This window comes from Gavia stellata, chromosome 8, assembly GCF_030936135.1.
Source record: "Gavia stellata isolate bGavSte3 chromosome 8, bGavSte3.hap2, whole genome shotgun sequence".
Taxonomy (NCBI): Eukaryota; Metazoa; Chordata; class Aves; order Gaviiformes; family Gaviidae; genus Gavia; species Gavia stellata.
This window is the reverse complement of record NC_082601.1, coordinates 11,177,464-11,196,373: the sequence shown is the minus strand read 5'-3', so window position 1 is coordinate 11,196,373 and position 18,910 is coordinate 11,177,464. Positions and strand designations below refer to the sequence as shown.

The 18,910-nt window shown below is 47.2% G+C and overlaps 2 protein-coding genes across 2 annotated transcripts; both read right to left on the bottom strand.

Moving 5' to 3' along the window:
- Nucleotides 1-1,658: 1,658 nt before the first annotated feature.
- TMEM37 (transmembrane protein 37) lies at nucleotides 1,659-5,970 on the bottom strand. Its single transcript, XM_059820448.1, has 2 exons — nucleotides 5,950-5,970; nucleotides 1,659-5,009 (listed from the first exon to the last, which is right to left on the bottom strand). Exons 1-2 carry the CDS (start codon nucleotides 5,968-5,970, stop codon nucleotides 4,437-4,439), a joined length of 594 nt encoding a protein of 197 aa, XP_059676431.1. The 3' UTR covers nucleotides 1,659-4,436.
- A 9,266-nt stretch (nucleotides 5,971-15,236) lies between these two features.
- On the bottom strand, nucleotides 15,237-18,516 carry DBI (diazepam binding inhibitor, acyl-CoA binding protein). The gene is made up of 4 exons (XM_059820558.1): nucleotides 18,482-18,516; nucleotides 18,217-18,334; nucleotides 16,299-16,361; nucleotides 15,237-15,526 (listed from the first exon to the last, which is right to left on the bottom strand). The coding sequence occupies exons 1-4, from the start codon at nucleotides 18,488-18,490 to the stop codon at nucleotides 15,453-15,455; spliced, it is 264 nt and encodes an 87-aa protein (XP_059676541.1). The 5' UTR covers nucleotides 18,491-18,516; the 3' UTR covers nucleotides 15,237-15,452.
- Between the last annotated feature and the right edge of the window lie 394 nt (nucleotides 18,517-18,910).

The following is an 18,910-nucleotide window of genomic DNA, read 5'->3' as shown; positions in this document are numbered from 1 at the left end:
GAGAGATGAACGGGCGCAAGGCACGCAGACTCCAGCGTCAGTGGCCTGAAACAACTGGCAAAGGCTGAACGCAAACTCCATGTTCAGAGTTCATGGACTTCCCTTTCCCTATACTTGTTCTTCGGTACTCAGTGTAAAGCAGGTGTTTGTCATCAGTAAGTAGGACTTGAGTACCATCTTTCAGTCAAGTAGTTATCATTGTTCTGGGACACTGGTGACAGCCTCTGGCTATTCACTCCAGGTCCCCCGAGAAGCCAGTTGCAGCTCTGCGAGCCAGCGGCGCAGGCAGCAGCTCCAGCAGCCTGAACACCAGCGGTCTAAGACCTAAGGCTGAATTTAAGAGGAAGTGATTCATGGATTTTCTCTCCCAACACAGCAACAAGGAAGTTCCCAGCAACACTGTCAGAATCAAGAAGCAGTATTGTTGTGCAGTGAATAATTACATTGTGCAATGCCTCGCTGGGCATCGGGGGGAGCTGAAATGAACTGTTTCGGAAGGGGGTAGTGCCAGTTTGGAGGGGTTGGATCCACCTGAGGGTGAGAGGCCCCAGGAATCCAGCCAACACCCCTTCCAGGACAGCCCCTGGGGCAGACCTTTCTTTCACCCAGAAACAAGGCTCTTCTTACATGTGCAAGCTGATGAAGGACCATTACCTGCTTACCACAGGCCCCAGCAAGAAGGAAAGAGAAGGCAGGTGAGGGCAGTCATCTTCTTGTAATCACCTTCCTCTGACTCACAAAAGCAAGCAATGCTCGACCCCCAAACCAGGTGTCCCTCCAAGCACAGCTGATGAAGGTACTGTAGACTTAAAACCAAAATACCAGTAACAGTCCAGGATATCTCCCTAGTTAGCATGCCCTTTGCCATTATTTCCTTCTTTTTATCCACAAGCAATGGTTTGTGCACAAGTTTCCAATTAATGTTAGTAACTGAGCAAATCTAAACAGTTCATTAACAAGAGGTAATGTTCATTACCCAGCTTTTAAGAGATGTTAAACCATGAGACAGGCCAATGACCTCTCCCATCAGAAAGAGAACACCAGGTGCTAATTAACTTACTTGAGATTACATAAACTAATTCAGTGGTGAAGCTGGAAATCTGTTTTCCTGACATTTAACTAAACCTTTTAGTACAGTGAGCTCAGGGAAAACCTGTATAAATACATTTGTGCTCAGATACCACTTCTGCAGGCCAAATAAGCAAAGCTGGGGAAGAGAGCAAGGATGCTTCAGACACAGGGTGCGGTGTGGGAAAAGGGAGGTGAAGGACGCAGGAAAGAGCTCTTTAGCTGGTAAACAGAGCACATGCAACAGCAGGAAATCATTAAGAGCCTACAAGGTTATCTCTAATTCCCACAAAGCAGCACAGCTGACTGTCCCTCTTGTTTTGCAAGACAAGAAAGCGGTGCTGGCTGCTGGGGTTGGTGTGGACACACTGGAGGGGAAAGGAGAGGGGAGTGTGCAGCAGTGACGCAGCCTCGGCTTCCTTGGTTGGAGCTCGGCAAAGCTCCAAGCAATCGTTTCTTCATCGGTCTAGCTGGGTAAACACACACAATTGGCGCCTGGGAGATTACATAAACTCCACTCACCCATTTAAATCTGCACCCCAATATCTAAATATAAAAGAGAGAATTACAGTTATGTTATTTCAAAGAAATTTATTTAACAAACTTCAGGAATATTGCTTGACACTTCCACAGGCTTTAGAAAATGAAGTCAGCCATTGCTGCACAGGTTGCTCTATATAAGGATGTCTCCAAGACAATCAACCTTTTTCTGTAGTATTTAGCCATCAAAACGCATCGTCTCCCAGCATTAGTAAGTCAAGCAGTACTACACAAAGCCAGTTGGAAAAAAGTTACTGTTATTTTCCCTAGAGGATTCCCTACCCCCAACAAAAGGCCTCTTCTTCAGCTAGCAGAGGGCATCCTAAAATCATTCACAATTGCACCAAGTCTTGGGTGAACTCAATGGCCAATTGTCCACTGCCTCCCTCTAACCCGAGTGGGAGGCACCAGCCTGGGACTCAGTCTTGGTACGGCTGCCTTCCCCCAGGGAAGGGACTGGGGGCACAGCAGTACATGCAGAATTGATCTCCAGTTTTTGATGTCATCAAGAAGGCACTCTGAAGTTAAATCCATGTTTCTACACAAGCCAGAGACACCCTTGACCTTGTGCAGAGCAACTGTCCTGTCTGGCATGGGCACCCCTAGGAGCCACAATGGATTTATCAGTTAGTTAAGGCACTCTACCACCTGTTAACACCAAAGCGCAACAGTTTGGGACCAGACCTTGCAGACTCTCTCTGGGGTAAGTAGCTCTGCTAAAGCCAACAGCACTGTTCACACAAGCATCTGCAATTCAGCCCACTAGCACACCTTCGACAGTGCAATTCAGCAAATCAAAAGCACCTTCACTAAAAGAGACGCAATCACAGTGCAGTTTTCCAGAGGCAGGTTAAGGGCACCAGTCCTTGTCCTTGAGAGGCGGTCAATAAGCCCTGACAGAGCCCCAAACATGGCAAGTGCTTCAGGAGTTGGCTGGGTGGCACAGCTCCATGCATTATCTCACCAGAAAGACAGGCAGACTCACGTGCAAAAGCACAACTGGCACTCTCCAGAGGAAGCCTGGGCTGAAACTGCATCGCAAAACACGCTCAGGAGCATCACCTTAAAAAGTTACGGAAATCTGAGAAGGAATGGAGACTGTCCTCATGAAGGCAAGCAAGTCCACAGGAACACATTCAGCAAGCATGGATGTATGCTCAGGCAGGACTTATGACTCCTGGCTTTCAAACACAAAGCTGTTTACTCATGGCTACCCCTACACAGACTTCTCAGCTTTGTGCTACGATGCTTTTGTTTCAGGTAAAAAATTGTGTCAAACTTGCTGCACAGGAAATGAAAACCTTGCTCAACAGCTATCAGACCAGCTAGAGATGAAACATGTAGAAACATTTGTCCTAAACCAAAAATACAAGCAGTTTTACCAGCTGATACAAACACTAAACAAACACTAAAAGAGAGACACTGAAGTACTCTGAAGACATTTTTGTCTGTGGGCAATGGAGTGCTGTATGTTGGACAGGGAGGACACATGTTGGGCAACCAGCCTTTGAGGTCTCCTGTTGAGGTCTTCTCTCCTTTTACATCAGACAGCATAGGGAACATCAAAGCTGCAGCAACCACAGAAATCTTGACTCAGGCATTGGCAGGAGGAAGACCAGCCTTATAATATAACTTTGGCCAAGTCTCTTTGGATTTCCATCAGCTGTGACAGATTAGACTTGCCCCCATCAGCCTCTTCTTCGGCAATCTTGGGCTTCTCCTCCCCCCAGCCCACTGTTAATCAGGGGATGAAAAGGACTTGGTCTGGTCAGGAGGATCTACAGCTTTCTCCTCCCAGAAGAAATGCTACAGGATGAGATTTCCCATTGACGCAGCAGGAATCCCTGACAAGCAAAACACACCCCAGAAGGTACAGTGGTCTCAGCACAGTCTGCCCAGCCAGACTGCCCACCTAAAGCCCCTGCAGAGCTTGTCCCTCTTGCCCCAAAGGGACAAAAAAGAAAGCAGGAAGAGCAATGCCCCATTACAGAGAACTTTGCAAGGACTGTGAGGGAGCCAGTTTGGGTTACTGATTGGCACGTGTCCCACACGGGCAGCAGAGGAGCGGTGACAGTGGGAAGAGGCTGCGAGCACAGGAACATGCACTGCTGCCTGAGGAAGGCATCACAACCTTTCCCCATACACCTGCAGCACCCAACATCTGCCCTTGGCCCCGAGACAGCTACCATCTCCCTGCACCTCTGTCAGAGGTGTCCCAGAAAAACTCATAAAGGACAGATACAGGGACATGCCAGCAGGAAACAAAATGGGTGACCACATCAAGATCTGTGTGCCTTCTCTTTTGAAAGAGAAATGGAGGAGTGAGATCCAGCGAAGATTTTCAATACTCCATGCCAGTGAGCATGGCCAGGCACACATCATCCGTCCTTGAGACAGAGCAAAGCCATGAGACACACTGAAGTTGTGTCACAGTCTTCACAGGCTCCAGAGTACAAGGGAAAGCATAGCAACACCAAACCCGCAGCTGTACAGGCTTTGTGTAAGCCTCAAAAATGAGTCTGTGTGTGTAGATCACAGTCTGCCACCCCTCCGCATGTTTAACGGGATGCCCTCTACTTTAATCCACTCCTCCAGAAAACCACATTTCAGCGGCAGCCAGTCCCAGTCTCTGCTTTGCTCGTGTTGCGCAGCCCTCCACGCTGACCGGTGGGTGGGTATGTCTTCCACAGGCATCAAGACTGACTCATGCTTCCCCTCCTTGCACACAATTTGAGACACGGTGTCCTTTTCAAACTTCATTAGACTCCCTTTTTTCCAGTCTAATTGGCAAAGCTGATTACACAAAGGCCGAGGTACGCCCTTTGCACCTAGATTTTGCCTACCCTGTTCCTGGGGTGCGTGAGGCTGTTGATGTGAAGTCCACTGATCCCGTTAAGGAAGAAGAGAAAGGCAGCAACGAACTCGCACCAGTATGTCAGCGTGAAGCCTGTGAAGGTAAGGTGATCCTTCACGAGGATGGAGAAGCTCAGAACCCCGGTGGCCGACAGCAAAAACGAGCCCAGGATGAGAACCGAGCCCATCGACCACTTCCGCCTCGCGTTGGCATCCTCACAGACTTGGGACACCATCAAGAGCTCCAGGCCAAATATGGCAACCACAACGGCAAAGGACACCATGCTTCTTATGGGAATCACCCCCACGCTCAGGCCCTCCACGTTGGCCAGGCTGAGGTCAGTGACGCACTTCAGGACGCTGCCATTGCTAACGGTGCAGAAGTGCCACAGTCCGAAGAGCTGCCCCCTCGCGAAGAGCCAGCGGCCATCGCAGACGGAGATGGACGACAAGACCACCGCTATTGCCACGCACAAGATGATCAGGCTCCTGATGAGCGTCTCAAAGAAGGATTTCTGTGGTCTCCGGTGCGCCAGCAGCCTCTGCGCCTTAAAGGGGGGGGGAGAAAAAACCTTGAGTTAACAGTACTACTTAAGGGTGAAATGAAACCAGAGGGACAAAGCTGTGAGACTTCAGCGTTTGAAGTGATTTGCTTGTGCACATCAAACCCCTTCTTGCAGGGGAAGGCAGTGCAGTTACAGGCTGTACCCAGGAGAAAGGAAGGGTGGGTGAAGCTCTCCCGGTTCCCCGACTGCACGAACAATGCTCCCACGTCAAGACCCGGGTTCGGGATCACAAAGGCTCCGGGCCGAGCAGGATCCCTGTCCCACGGCCCCCGCGGCACAGCCTCCTGCTCTGGCAGGGCTGGAGGAAACCACCGGCCCCCGGGAGGATGGAGGCCGACGGCTGGGACGGGGGAGGCGGCAGAAGCGGGGCGGGGGCACCCAGTTACCGGCCGTGCCCTTTTCCCACAGCCCTCCTGGGCTGCAGCCAGCCGGGCTCTCCTCCTCTTGCCGGCCGCAGCAGAGGTCCGGACCCGGCTCCTCACCCCGGAGGCGGCGCGGCTCGGCTTCCCCGGGGCTGGGGGGTGTCCCCGGCTGCAGCCCCCAAGAACCCGCGTGGGCAACGCACGCCCCCCTGCTCCTCGAACACCGCCGAGAGGGCCCGAAATGCAGTTACAAGACGAGCCGACCACGCCGCAGCCCCCTCCAGCCCTGCACGGCAGGCGGTGGTGCTCAGAGACCAGGTGCGGCGGGGCGAGCGGCTGCAGCCCCGCCGGGGGGGACGGGAGAGCCACGGACGCGGGGGAGCTGCTGCCGGTCCGGGGCGGGGGGGATCCGGCCGGCTGCGCCCCGCGGCGCCGGGAAGGGTCGGGGCGACCCCGGCCGCGCAGGAACAAGCCGAAGCAGCAGCCCCACGGCGGGGCGATGCGCGGCCCCGGTGCCCGGAGCCTCCCCCGTGGCCCCGGCCCGGGCGACGACGACGTACCTGCGCCCCGATGGCGGTCATGCTGCCGGCAGCGCCGAAAGACGCGGGCGGGCTCCGGCCGCGGCTCTTTATGTCCCCGGAGGGCGGCGGGCAGCCCGCCCGCCCGCCACGCCCGCGGAGCCGGGGCGCCCTCGGGGCCCCCCCGCGGCTGAGTCAGCAGCGCGGCCCCGACGGGCGGAGCCGGGCCGGGCCGGGCCGGGCCGCGCTGCTCCCCCCGCCCGGCCCGGCGCAGGGGGGAAAGGCAGCGCCGCCCTGGCCCGGGGCACGGGCTTGTCCATGCCCGGTCTAGAGCGCGACCGCCCTGGGAGGAGGTGTCCCGGGCGGCAGCGGTTCCTCCTGCCGTGCTGCAGCCTCATCCCCTCCCCGTGTGTCCCTGTACCACCGGCTGCCGGAGAGCTCCGGGTTTGTTTCTCGAGGCAGCGTTTATGGCCTCGACGCCAGGCCTTCGTGGGACGGGAGCAAGCCCGAGACCTGCCTGCCCGCCCAGGGGGCCCGCAGCCCTTTGGGAGGCGGGTATGGCACTTCTCCAGCAGCGTGTTGCAAAGGGGTCCCTCTGCACGGCTCCGGGAGCCGTCCCTGGGGTTGCACCGCTGTGCGCAGCGGTACCCAGCCACACAATACAGTCGCTCCCCGTCCTGCCCTCCCCCTGCAGCTGCCCAGCCGTAGCTGCTCCCGCTGTTTGTCTTTCCGAAGCCGCTCGGACACCGGCTCTCCTCCTTGCCCGCTGCGATTACGGCCTCTCACCTTGAGCTGTGCGCACTCTTATCTATTACCAGCATACTTCACCTTATGTATCTCTACCTGTACCGTCAGCAAAAACATCTCTGCTCATAAAGTTTTATGCCCTTGCTCTTTTTCTCGCTCATGTTTTGCCATCCTCTAATGAATTACTGATTGCTTTACTTTTTTTTTTTTTTTAGTCAGAAATAGCTTAAAAACCCAAGGAAGTTGGGTTTTGCTGTGTCATCAAAAACTCTTGTCTTACTGCCAAATTCTGATTTCGATTCCAGCGGAGAGGTCTGCAGTGACTCCACAGGCTCCAGTGGATGTGCTCCTCAGGTCGTTGTTCCTGGGCCTCCCTGGTACGTAGCCGGGGTCAGAATTCGACCGTTCCCTTTCTAGCCAAAGGCAGTTGGAAGGATCTCCTTCTCCACCACGGGGTAGTAGAAGTTATCATAACTTTACCCTTCTAACAGCTTCCATTTCTGAACAAATCTGTTGTCCATACAGATTGTTTTATTATTTTAATCTCTACGCAGTTTTATGAGGGCTTTCTGTTTCCTTTAAAAATACATACGTATCTGTATCTGCTATGATTTGGCTGGAGGTGTTTTCTGTAACACTATTTCTAGTAAGAATGAGTGTTCTGAACAATATGTGTACTTTAGTTTTCATACTTCACATTTTAATGATCAATTCTGACCTTTTTCTTTCTCTCTTCCTGCAAAACCTTTTGTTTAATTGTTTCTCTTCAAAGTGGTATACATTACTAAATTATACTTCTATCAAACACTGAATTGGGGTTTTCTGCTTTTGCAACACATGGCAAGTTTTTGCAAGGTCTGTGGTTAAAACTTCTTTTGTGGGTTTGTGGTCTGCAACATTTTTTGTTTTCTGAACACGTTATCCAAGCTAGCGGACTTGATGCTTGCCACATCCCTTTTGTTTTAGGTTCATCAAATGATAGAATAGTTTTATGAACATCCTGGGCTATTTATTCCACAGGTTAAACAGCATTTCTGTATCACAGTGTCCAGATGGATCACATGCATATGCTGTTACACCCTTCCACTTCTAAGTTCCAAATTTAACAATATTTATGTATTTTTGGCCCAAAAAGCACAAGCAGGTCGTCTTGTCTCATTTGCTGCATGGACTGAACAAATGCTGCTTGCACGTAACCACGCTAAGCAGATGAGGCTCGGGCCAGACAAAATACACCAACTCCTATCTGGCAAAAACCTCACGTGACTTACGCTTTCTGTAACATAGGCTCAATCCTGCAAAGCATTAGGCAATTTGGCCCCCAATTAGCAAAATTATTAAGCACAGATCTGCCTTTAAAACATGCGAGTCATCCTAATGACTCTAGCAATTTAAAAAAAAATAATTTCTAATAGGTGTATCCTGCTGAACAAGGTAATATTTTTTTCTGTAAAAGCCTGTGGTAAGGCTCACAGGAGTAAACACGTGCATAAAAAGCTTTGCAGAATGAGGAACTTAACATGGTTACTTTTGAAACTAAAACTGCTCCCTGTCATACTTGGTTCCTTTAGTAGATATATAGTTACCTGCCAAGCTGGTTCATTGAGGAAAAGGATGGCTTGGGGACGGTACTTTTGCTGAAAACACAAAATTGCTTTAATATGTTGTACTTAATTTAGTTTACCCAAATATAAAATACAAACCAGAATTAAACTTGACCTGTAATTAATATCAGAATTGAATTGATACTTTCAGATTCACTCTTTACTGAAGTCACCGAGGGGAGGACGATCGTGACAGCTGTGTTAATAGAACAGCTACTAATAGTTTATGAGATCTTTGTTTCTGCTGTTGCTTGCCTGGAGATACCTTCTGGTAAAGATGTCTGGGTTTATGAAGCCTGCTAGAACTGCGCACCTTTTTCAAATGGAAAAATGGGTTTATCTTCACTGTCTCATAACAAAACAAACCAAATATATTTTCTGTCTTCTCAAGATAAAATAACAGAATTGATTGAAGAAAAGACAAATTGTAGAAAAATGCCTCAAGATTATTTTGGAAAATTGGATGTGAAAACAGTGTTTTACAATAAAAAGCCCTCAGTAGTTTAAAAGGAAAAATAAGGTGGTTGGGGTTTTTTTTGCCTGAAAAATACATTACCTACATCATAACAACATGGTAAACGACCTTTAAAGCACTTAAAGATGTATTCTTGGTTCAGCTGTGTTAATTTAGAGTTCTTGGTATATTGCCAGTTTCATTATTTTGTTTAGAAAGTCCCTTTTCTCTATTGTTTAAGTGGGTATTTCACATCCTATCCCTGGAGAGAAAGTTTTCAGGGAAATGTGTTCATAAATAATGGAAATTACCAGAGATTGTTGTAAAACATGGAAATAGTTTCATCTGGTTCATTTAAAACTATGAGAAGTTTAACACTGCAGAATCTGTTCCAGCTTTTCTCCTGCAGAAGCCCAGAGAAGGTTCAGGACTGAAGTCTGAGAGTCCCTGGGCCTTAGGGAACGGTTACCCGATTTCACTTCATGGTAAAGCAGAACACAAGTGACTGAGTCACCACCAGTACAGGTTTGTCTAATCTTGAAGCTGGTTACTTCTGTAAGTGCATTTGTCCCTTGAATAAAATTCTTTCTGATCACATCTTTAATTCTTGGCACAGCAACTGATCTGACTAGGCATTTAAATCCTCATTTTTATCAGATCCCTACTTTAAGGTGTCCTTCCAGACAGAAGTTGACCTGATCTTGAAGACAAATAGATCTTCAGTATCTTGCAGACTGAGACTTTGGGAGATGCCCAAGGCCTGTATGAGGGGCAAAATGGTTTTCTTTGTATCTTCCCCAAAAAGTGAGCATGTAGAAAATTTTATAAGGAAGAAGGAAGAGGCTAGCTGTCTCGTGTCACTGTTTTTTTGCAGGTTTTTTTTCCTGACAGTAGATTGAAAATCCAAGTTGAAGAAGCTGCATTCAGCTCAGGCTGGGTTCAACCTAGCTGGGCTGAAACAGAGCTGCTGGAACGGGGCAAAAAGTCAGCAAGTTGCTGGCAAACTGCTCAAGACCGGCAGCTTCTGGGAACGCAGGCACAGGCGTCCTCAGTGAATAGTGCCCCAGGCAGCATATGTAACATAAGGGGGTTTTGGGTTGTACCAAGGCCCATACAGCTCGGACCAACCCCTTGTCACAAATACTTCAGCTCACGGTTTTCCTCCCATCACGGCAGGTTACTGCAGCCAAGCGAACAGCCTCATCCTAGCACGGAAAAGGGATGCAGTTAAGCATGTAAAGAGGAGACAGCTCCTGGGCCAGATGGTTTCAACTTTGCCTCCCACCTGGACACCTCTCCGGAGCCATTGGAAGGCAGACTGCTCACCCAGCCAGGGGCTGCCATGTGTCCCTGCAGCCCCAGGATCTCCCACTCACTGCTGGACATGGCAATAATACTCGCCACTGAGGCCTGGGATCCTATCGCTCATCGGTACCTGTTAAGGCACTCATAGCTGAGTTAGAACCATGTTGATAATATGTTGGTCCATTACGGTGACTTTACCCTCCACCCCCAACTAAGTTTAAGAAGAGAGACTTTAAGCAGAAGGACAGGCTTAAAGGAATACATTTTGTATCCTGGAAATAATTGGGTTTTTAAATTCTAATCAGTTTCTGGACCTACCTCAGCATCATATTGCAGAGACCCAACACTGGGTGCTCGCTCATTCTGCTTGGGATTCAGCCCTTTTCAGGGACTTCTAGCAATAGTTACACTGGCTTAGTACATACCTCAAACTATTTGCATCTGTTCATTGAGACAAACTGATGCTTTGAAATATACATTCAATACAGAAAATAAAACTTTAGTCCTTTTAGCACTACTAGAAAAATTTGGGTCCATATTTCAATACTACGTAAGCTGTGGGAAATCATATTATTCAGTTTCTCAGCTGTCATATATATGCTCCTTCTCTCAGTAAAAACTCGGATCAATGCAGCTAAATACTCAGATTTAGAAATACCCAGTACTTTAAACTGGCAAGCACACCTTTCAGATTCAGAGCTTATTCAAATGAGCAGTGTTAGTTAGGAGGAGATGGCATACCACTATCACAGCCTTTCGGGGAGCACCCATACAAGTCAGTGCCTTGTACACTTTGGTGGCAGCAAACAAAGTGCCTCCCTGGCTGTGTTAGGCAAGTAATGCCATTTTCATTCTTTCCAGGGTGTGGAATCACCTGCCTGAGGCAATCTGGGCTTGCAACCAGAACAAGCTCCTGGCTTAGAACTGACAGGGCGGAGAGATCATTCGATATCCCAGTGCGCCAGAGCTTTGGGCTCTTTTACACGACAATAAAGAACTTCTCATTGCAGTGGCAGTACTTAGAGCTAAAGTAATTCTTGCTAACAAAGATTGGAAGGGATTTGTTGAGCCACTGATTTCACTTCCAGGCAGTTTTTCATATCACCTTTTCCACAAGCTTAACAAGCTTCAGGAATTTGACCAGCTGTTCCTCCCCAGGCCCATGCTCACTAACAATACTGTATTTTTGAATGGCTTCTCCATTGGTCTAGACAGTCTAAAGTATAGGAAGGCTTCCGAACACCAGAGGCAAGTGAAAACAACTCTGTACATCTTCAGGTATTCTTGAGATAGCAAAGGGTTACTCTAAAACTACACTGGATGGCAGTATGGTTGTAAGAGATTAATCAGCTCTAATAAGCATTAAGAGGGTCAAACCTTGAAAAATAAATGTATTGTACAGGGACTAACCAAAAAAAATCTAGAAGCCACAGGTGGAAATGGGAATGAAAGTTAAAAGACCACTTGCAGACAAACTCCACATGAATTCTCTATTCTAGAATAACACAACCAAGCTGTGTTTAACTTTCACAGATATGCTGGTTCTAGAGGAAATACAAGCTCATCTTATAAATGATGAAGACAGACTCATGCCTAGACTGATGTTATTTGCACTTCAGATGAGCAGCTGAAGATTGGCTCATTTCTAGATCAGTTATCTGAATCTGAAGATACTTCATATACTTGTGGGTAGGGAAAAAAAATCAGATTCTATCTTTTGTTTTATTCTATCACTTTTTACACTTCTGAGTTTATTACTGTGCCTCTCACTCAAGTGTGTTATGTCTATGTAATAACAACTTGTCTTACCTTGAAGCAGCTTTGACAACTTGGAAGACAACATAACCCTTTTTGGGTGACAGCTGTGGTATTTAGAAACCTATCCAAGCCAAAATGCATTTTCTTTTTTGTCTCCCCCAATTTATAATCAATCCCACAAGATGGCTCAGATGTCCAATCACCCTAAAGTGGTATTGCCCAATATTGTTTGCTCTGAACACTCAGGGGGCAGAGCAAATATTTTAAACAGCAAATACAATTGTAATTTATTTTTAGCAGTATCATCAGGGTCAGATAAGTTCAAAGGTTAAAATACTTGCATTGTGAAACAAGATCACTCCAGATGGGGACTGAAGAATTTTGACAGATAGTTGCACACTGCAGTCAGCCTCGAAGTGCCTTTTAGACAAACAGAAAACTTAACTTCACAGGGTTCAAAAATCTGTTAAGGGCCTTAAGCAGCACACCAATACTGATTGGTTACATCTGTGCTAGGGGTGTTGCACCTTCACATGTTTGGTAAGAGCAAGCAAAACCCACAAGCAAAGCCCACAGGAAAAAAACCAAGGAAAACAACATCTCCTTTACAGTTTATCTCTAATTGTACTGGGTACCAATCAACTAGTTTCTCTGTGCAAGAACTAATAGCAGAAGCATGATAGAAGGAACACTGTCTTATCACAGACACAAGTTAACATTTATTGTTGCCATATCCAAAGTCCAGATTCCGTCCAGCACACTCTGCAAACTCAGCAAACCAGACTCAAGTGCCTGCGTGCCAGCTGGCCTCTGACCTCCTGCGTGTTGGGCTTGTTTCTGCACACGTCTTTTCCCCTTAGCAAGCGCTGCAAGGATCAGGATGTTGCTGGCCTGTCTTTGATCTAACACAGAGGAAATAGCAGCAGGCCCTTGAACGGGTATCAGAACAATCCCCTGTTTTGTAGCACTGCCCAGTCATCAAAAGCATCTGTTCCTCCATCAGGACTACCTTATTGCAGACAGAGCAATGGTTCTGAAGTTGTATTTTGGTTTGAGGCTTGCTGCTTCCGTTTCAAATATCAAAGCTGTACACCTTAAAGGTTGTCTATTTTTACCGCTGTATTAGTTTAACAAAAGCAATTACCTCTACCTACAAATCTGTTTGCAGATGTCCTTAAGCCACTCTTGCTCTGTCATCACTACTGCTGAAGTGTTATTTATGCAGCCCAGGAGTCTCACACTCCATACCAGCAAGCACTATGCAGTCAGTAAGTCAGCAATGTTTTCAGACAGCCCAACATCCCATGCATTTACAGACATTCACCCTGCTGCTAAACAACCAGCCCCCTGACTCATTTCAGTCTTTTTCACCACTCCCCCTGCAGTGGTAGTCCCCACAGCTAATGGCTGTGCAACCAACTTTTGTGTTGCCACTTTGTCACAAACACTGTGCACAGACATCAGTACCTTTGTTTCTGCCTTAGTGCCTTTTGTATACTCTTACTGCATAGCTCTTACTTCCACAACTTGAATTCTTCAGCTTACTCCAAATAGTAAGACCACAGATGTTACTTTCCTAAGGAATGTGAAGCTGCAAGCAGGAAGAAAGTGTTACTACAGTAAAAATGAAGTATCCAAATAAAGACATTTAAGGGAGAGATCTCTGTCACTTGTATAGAGTGGCAAAGGGCATTAATTTTAAGTACAAAGCAATGTATAAAAGTCTGGCCAAGACCAACCCCTCTCTGGAATAAGCACTGTGTACATAGCAATGTTTTCCTAATGCCAGACAGGTATGAGAAAGGAGAGCAGCACTGTAATGATTAGTTAAGTCTCACAGGGGAAATAAAGGCAAATGAGGACTAGGATATAGAACTTCCTACTCCCAGACCACTCTTTAGACAGAATTCAATTCCACTGCTTTAGCAGTCAAAAATTCTGAAAACGCCTGTTTTGACAGAAAGCATGTTACCAAAGCACGGCATGCTGACAGTACGTCAGCTTCCAGCAAACACAAGCAGAAGTGGAAGCATTTGCCAGTATGAGCTACATTCTGCTACAGATTGGCAGAATCCTCCAAGGATAACCAGCTTCACAAAATACAGCTGTGAAGATGGAGCTGGCTGTGGAATTTAGGGCTGGCAAAGAGCTAAAATAATCTCTTATCCTGAACATCTGCTCTTACTCTTCTTTTGCAAGGTGAATGTAATCAACACTATCTCAAATAACTAACAGACAATACAAAAGGAGGTAAAAAAGCCAAATGCTTATATTACTTATCCATAAGAACAAGCAACCTTTCCTTATGAGAACAGGGAACAAACCCTTCTTTATCCTAACACAGTTTCAAGGGTGAACAAGTAGCTCCATGAGCTTTTTCCATTAACAGCAGCAAATGGGAAGTTATAATTTTTGAAAGCATGTGAGGTAAAGTTACCTCCATCTCTTACCAGTGTAAGAAAATACAAGTTAAGATACTACACACAGCAAAGCCTGTGTAACTTGGTACAGAACTATGTGTTTACTTAGACAGATGTGTAATGATAGTTTTCACCCCTATGTATTTCTATAAATCAATTGCTTATCTGAAGGCAGTTTGATGTGAAGTCCTCACCTGCTCAGATGCTAATCGGTACCACAGAAATTAGAATGCCTTATTCCTTTATAAGGTTGTGACTTTATTCTCACATACTCTATGCTGGAATAGTTCAGTGCCACATTTTAAAAGCAAATACTCCCTTTCTTGCCTCAGCAACTCTAACAGACTATGCTAGACAGACAGAAATAACTAAAGGCCTACTACAGATGGTCACAACTGTGCATTTTGTGTAAAACTTTTGCTGATGATCACTCTAAAAGTTTTTCTGTTTGAACAGCCTTGTGTTAAGCCAATCTATATTTGATTCACCCCTCACTGTAGCCTCAGTACACAGCACCACCAGCGCTTTCTATTTACAGCAGTATAGTAGCAAGGGCATGAACAACTCTGCTGTCTGCAGAACCTTTTCTTTCACAAGGAAGGTTTTGTGTTCAGCTGCTGAGTATTTGCCTTCTCTCCAGAACCCTGACATTGTTCATGGGGAATAACGTCTTCAAGAAGTGAAGACTTGGCAATTGTTGACTAAATCTCTGAAAGCCCCAGGCAACAAATATCAAGCACCTTGTTCGTGGTATACACAGCATTAGAACTAGCCTCTTCACGATGTAATCTTTGTGGTGCTCCAGCTTTTGTGGGTTGCCACTCATCTACATGAGAGACAAGGCAAAGCAGTATCAGACATCACCAGATTGGTTTGGACAAGTCCGCACTGCACGAAACGCAGATTACTGAGCCCCCTCTAGTGGCACAAGGACTGGAGAGGTTCGCCTGCGCCTTCCGAAGCGTCTGACAGCTGCAACAGGGCAGTTAAGAGATGAGCTCAGAATAATCTTTAAGGGAAGACCATCACAACAGCTAAAGTACCAAACCCACTTTAATGAGTTCCAGATTTCATTCCCAGAAGGAATTTATAACGTGTCAGTACATTAGGCGGGTACACAACTTCCCCTGAACCACAGGCATGAGGAAAACCAACTGTAATATACTAGGTATTTAAAATTATTCTCAGAAATCAGTTTTCCACAGTATTAGAAATAAGGCATGTTTCAGGTGTGCAAGTGGCTGCTATCGCCAGTCCTCAGATGCCATATTTGCCCTTCAGTTCTTCCACTTTTGCTACGTAAGCTTTCATTGCATCTTCTTTGGACATTCCTGAAAGACATAACACAGGAAGCAGTCAGATGCCTTTTCCAGATGAAGATACCTTTTGCATGCAAGTCACAATTCCTTGCTATAGCACATAGCTGCACGCTACCAGAGAGCAAAGAAGCTAAGAATGTCACTTGGCTGTGAATCTAGTATTAAAGTTTTAAACAAAGGCATTCAGCAGTCATAAGAAAACAGTGTTTCGAACCAAAGTTACATTTGTATAAACAGCAACTAAACAGCTATTAGTTCTATTATAGCCATTCACAATTATTACAGGAAAGCTATTCCATCAACTTAGACTGCATTTAGATGTAGTGCTGGCTCCTTAAAACACCAGAAAAATCCCATTTTCATAGATTAGACCATTTGTTTGGCTCCTCATTTAGAGCCAAGAGCTCAATTGCATCTTCCAGTTAGGAAAGCTTTAGAAGAAACACAACAACTGGAGAAAGCTCAGCCTCTGGAATACTAGGCTGGGACCTGGAAAACAGAGATTTAGGTTTCTGCTGCTGCTACAGTTCTCCTTTGTGTAACATCTTGGGCCAGCTGGGAATTTTGCACCTTTATTCCTTTTCACACAGGCTATATTTTCCAGGATTACTTCTGCCTTGCAGAAGTAATCAAGAGTAAGAGTTTATTACCACAGCATTCTGAACTCCTAGAACTCGTTCTATAAGACAACGCTGTTTTATTTCTTGCTGAACCACATAGGCTCTTCTGACTCGTTTGCCTGTGGTTTTATTTATTAATTTTTATTTTTTAAGCAGACACTTACCTTTCAATGCATTCCAGGCATCCCACTTTGCTTTGCCTTTGAAGTCCAGCATACCAGGGCGGTCTGAGAGACACAGGATAAGCACCAGAATTATTCTGTGTTGTCTGGGTGTAGGTAATACCTGCTCCTTTCCTGAAGACTATTTAGCTCTTAACTACGATAAAATACGGTGGTTCGCCTCTGCAGCTCTTACTAACCTGTAGTCAAGAGATCACCTCTGATGCTGAAGGGAGCATGTTAGAATGCTATTGGTGGCAACAGAGAAATTCTCTGTCAAGTTCGCTTAATACAGCAGCATTTGAGCAGAAGAGCACCAAATAGTGTGACTTGGTTTTATCGTACTTTATGAAGAGACTGCTGTTGCATGACAGCTATCCGATTAAAGAACATAATCAGCTCTAAAATAAATCAGAAATGCCCTAAGGTCCATTACACGCAGAGACATGAACTCAAAAGCTAAGAGCATACAGGTTAGAACTCATTATCATCAAGTTAATGGTATGTTTCTAATACATAGCTCTTCATTTGCTCTGTCATCTAGGGGTATAAGCACTGAATTCTAACTCACTTCATTACAGGCCACATTGTAGCCAAACACGAGAAGAAATGAATGAGATATGGGTGTGTGTATGTTTATTCTTCACATAAAGCCCCCTCTGTGTTTTTACTTCCCCTGTCTCCTTAAAGACAACTCAGGATTAACAAATGGAACTGGACAGTAGCCTGTACATTAGCCACAAAAATACCCTTGCGCTGCTCACATGGCAATATGACCCGCAGAGCTAGTTGGCAGCTCCACTTCTCTCCAACAAAAAAACCTATTAGCTCTCTCTTACACAGATTGCTTTTCTAGCCAACTCCTGTTAGCTACCGCTTCACAACAATGCAGTGACTTACAGAAATGTCGGTATATTAAGAGTTCCATAGCACCATTTTGCCTTGGCCAACATTAATTATGCTAAGGTCCAGCCACACCAAAAGGATCATATCTTAAAACCAAGGTCAGTTCTTTTCTGCCTCCATGCTTCCCATCTTGGGAAAAAGAGACTGCAAGCACCCATGCTTACCATTTCCTGCACACTTCACTGCCAGCTTTGAATTCAATCAACACCCAATAAACTTCACCAGCAACTGGGTCAGGAGGCCAGTGCTCCAAACAAACGACCTTTTTCCTTTCTAATTCTAGTTACTCAAGTGTTACACAAGGTCAGTAGACAGGCTTCATTCTAAATGTTATTCCTAAGCTGAGCTGCCAGTAACAGAAGTGTAGCAACAGAAGTAGCAGGAGAGATTTTGCATCGTGTACCTGCAGAGATATTTCTGCTACAGTCCTTCCAAGATGTGATATTTAATTGCAGCTCCTATAGAAGTTTTTCCTGTTACACACATCTGTGGCATTGTCTTCTGTTTTGGCTTTCCAGTACTATTTTTAGTAACCAATCCAGTTTAAACAAAACGCCTCCCCTAAGTATTGCATTTCCACACTTGAACAGTTTGCCTTGCTGTTAAAGCCTGTTTAACTAAGAAGTGCTTGCACTAAAGCAGCATCCCTTGACCTAGGCAGCTACTTACTGATAGAGGTCTCCAAAAATCCCAAACCCAATATTTGCACACAGCTAACACAAAGGATTCTCAGACCATTGCTATACTATTTAGATGACTGCAGCTGGGTTAATCTAAAAACCGCAAGTTGCACAAACCCTTATCAGGTCAGCTTATGCCTGCCTCTGTATAAATCCATGCCAAGTCAGTATTGAGTCATTTTTGCTAAACCGCGGGATTGCACAAAGCGAGGAACGCAAGAGGGGAGAGGTTTTACTTCCCAAAGCGCCTCCAGCCCAGCCTCCGGCCGCAACTGCAGCGCCCCACGCCCGTGGGCGGCGCCCCCCGCCCGGCGGGGGACCGGGGCGGTACCTACCCGTGTTCACGTCGCCCACCGTGGCCTGTTTGTAGTGGCTATAGACGTCGAGCATCTCCTGGTCCGTGGGTTGGGACTTGAGCTGCTTCACCTCCTCGGCGGCCTTCTGGAACGCGGCCTACGGGGGGGGGGAAAGACCCCAGGGCGGGGGTGAGTACTCGCAGGCTGCTGCCGCCACCAAACGGGGTGGGGAGCCGGGGGGGGAAGAAAGAGGAACCCACCGGCCCGCCGTTCCCCAGAGCCCCCCGCCCAGCGCAGCCCATACCTCAGACATGGCGACGAGCCCCACTCGATGCCAACCCCCCCGGCGTCTGCCGCGCCACCCCCGCCGCTCAGCCGCTTCACCCCTCGCCAGAGCGCCCGCTGGCCAATCCCAGCGCCACGGGCAACACGGCGCCAATCGGCGCCTGCTGGGGGCGGGGAGAATCCAGGCAAAGGACCAATACGGAGGCGGCGAGGGATGGGCGGGCTTGGGGGGGCGGGGCGCGACGCTCGTCAGCTTGAGGGTGAGCCTTGGACGTTACCCAACGAAGTGGGGGCTCGGGGGCGTGGTCGCCTAGAGCCCCGCCCAGCCCCGAAGAGAGAAGAGGGGGCGGGAACAGGGAGCGTCTCAGCCAATCCCTCGGTGCAGTGGGTGGCACCGAAAGGAAGTGATTGGTGGGACTGTGTGAGGCGGGGCGGGGAGAGAGACGCG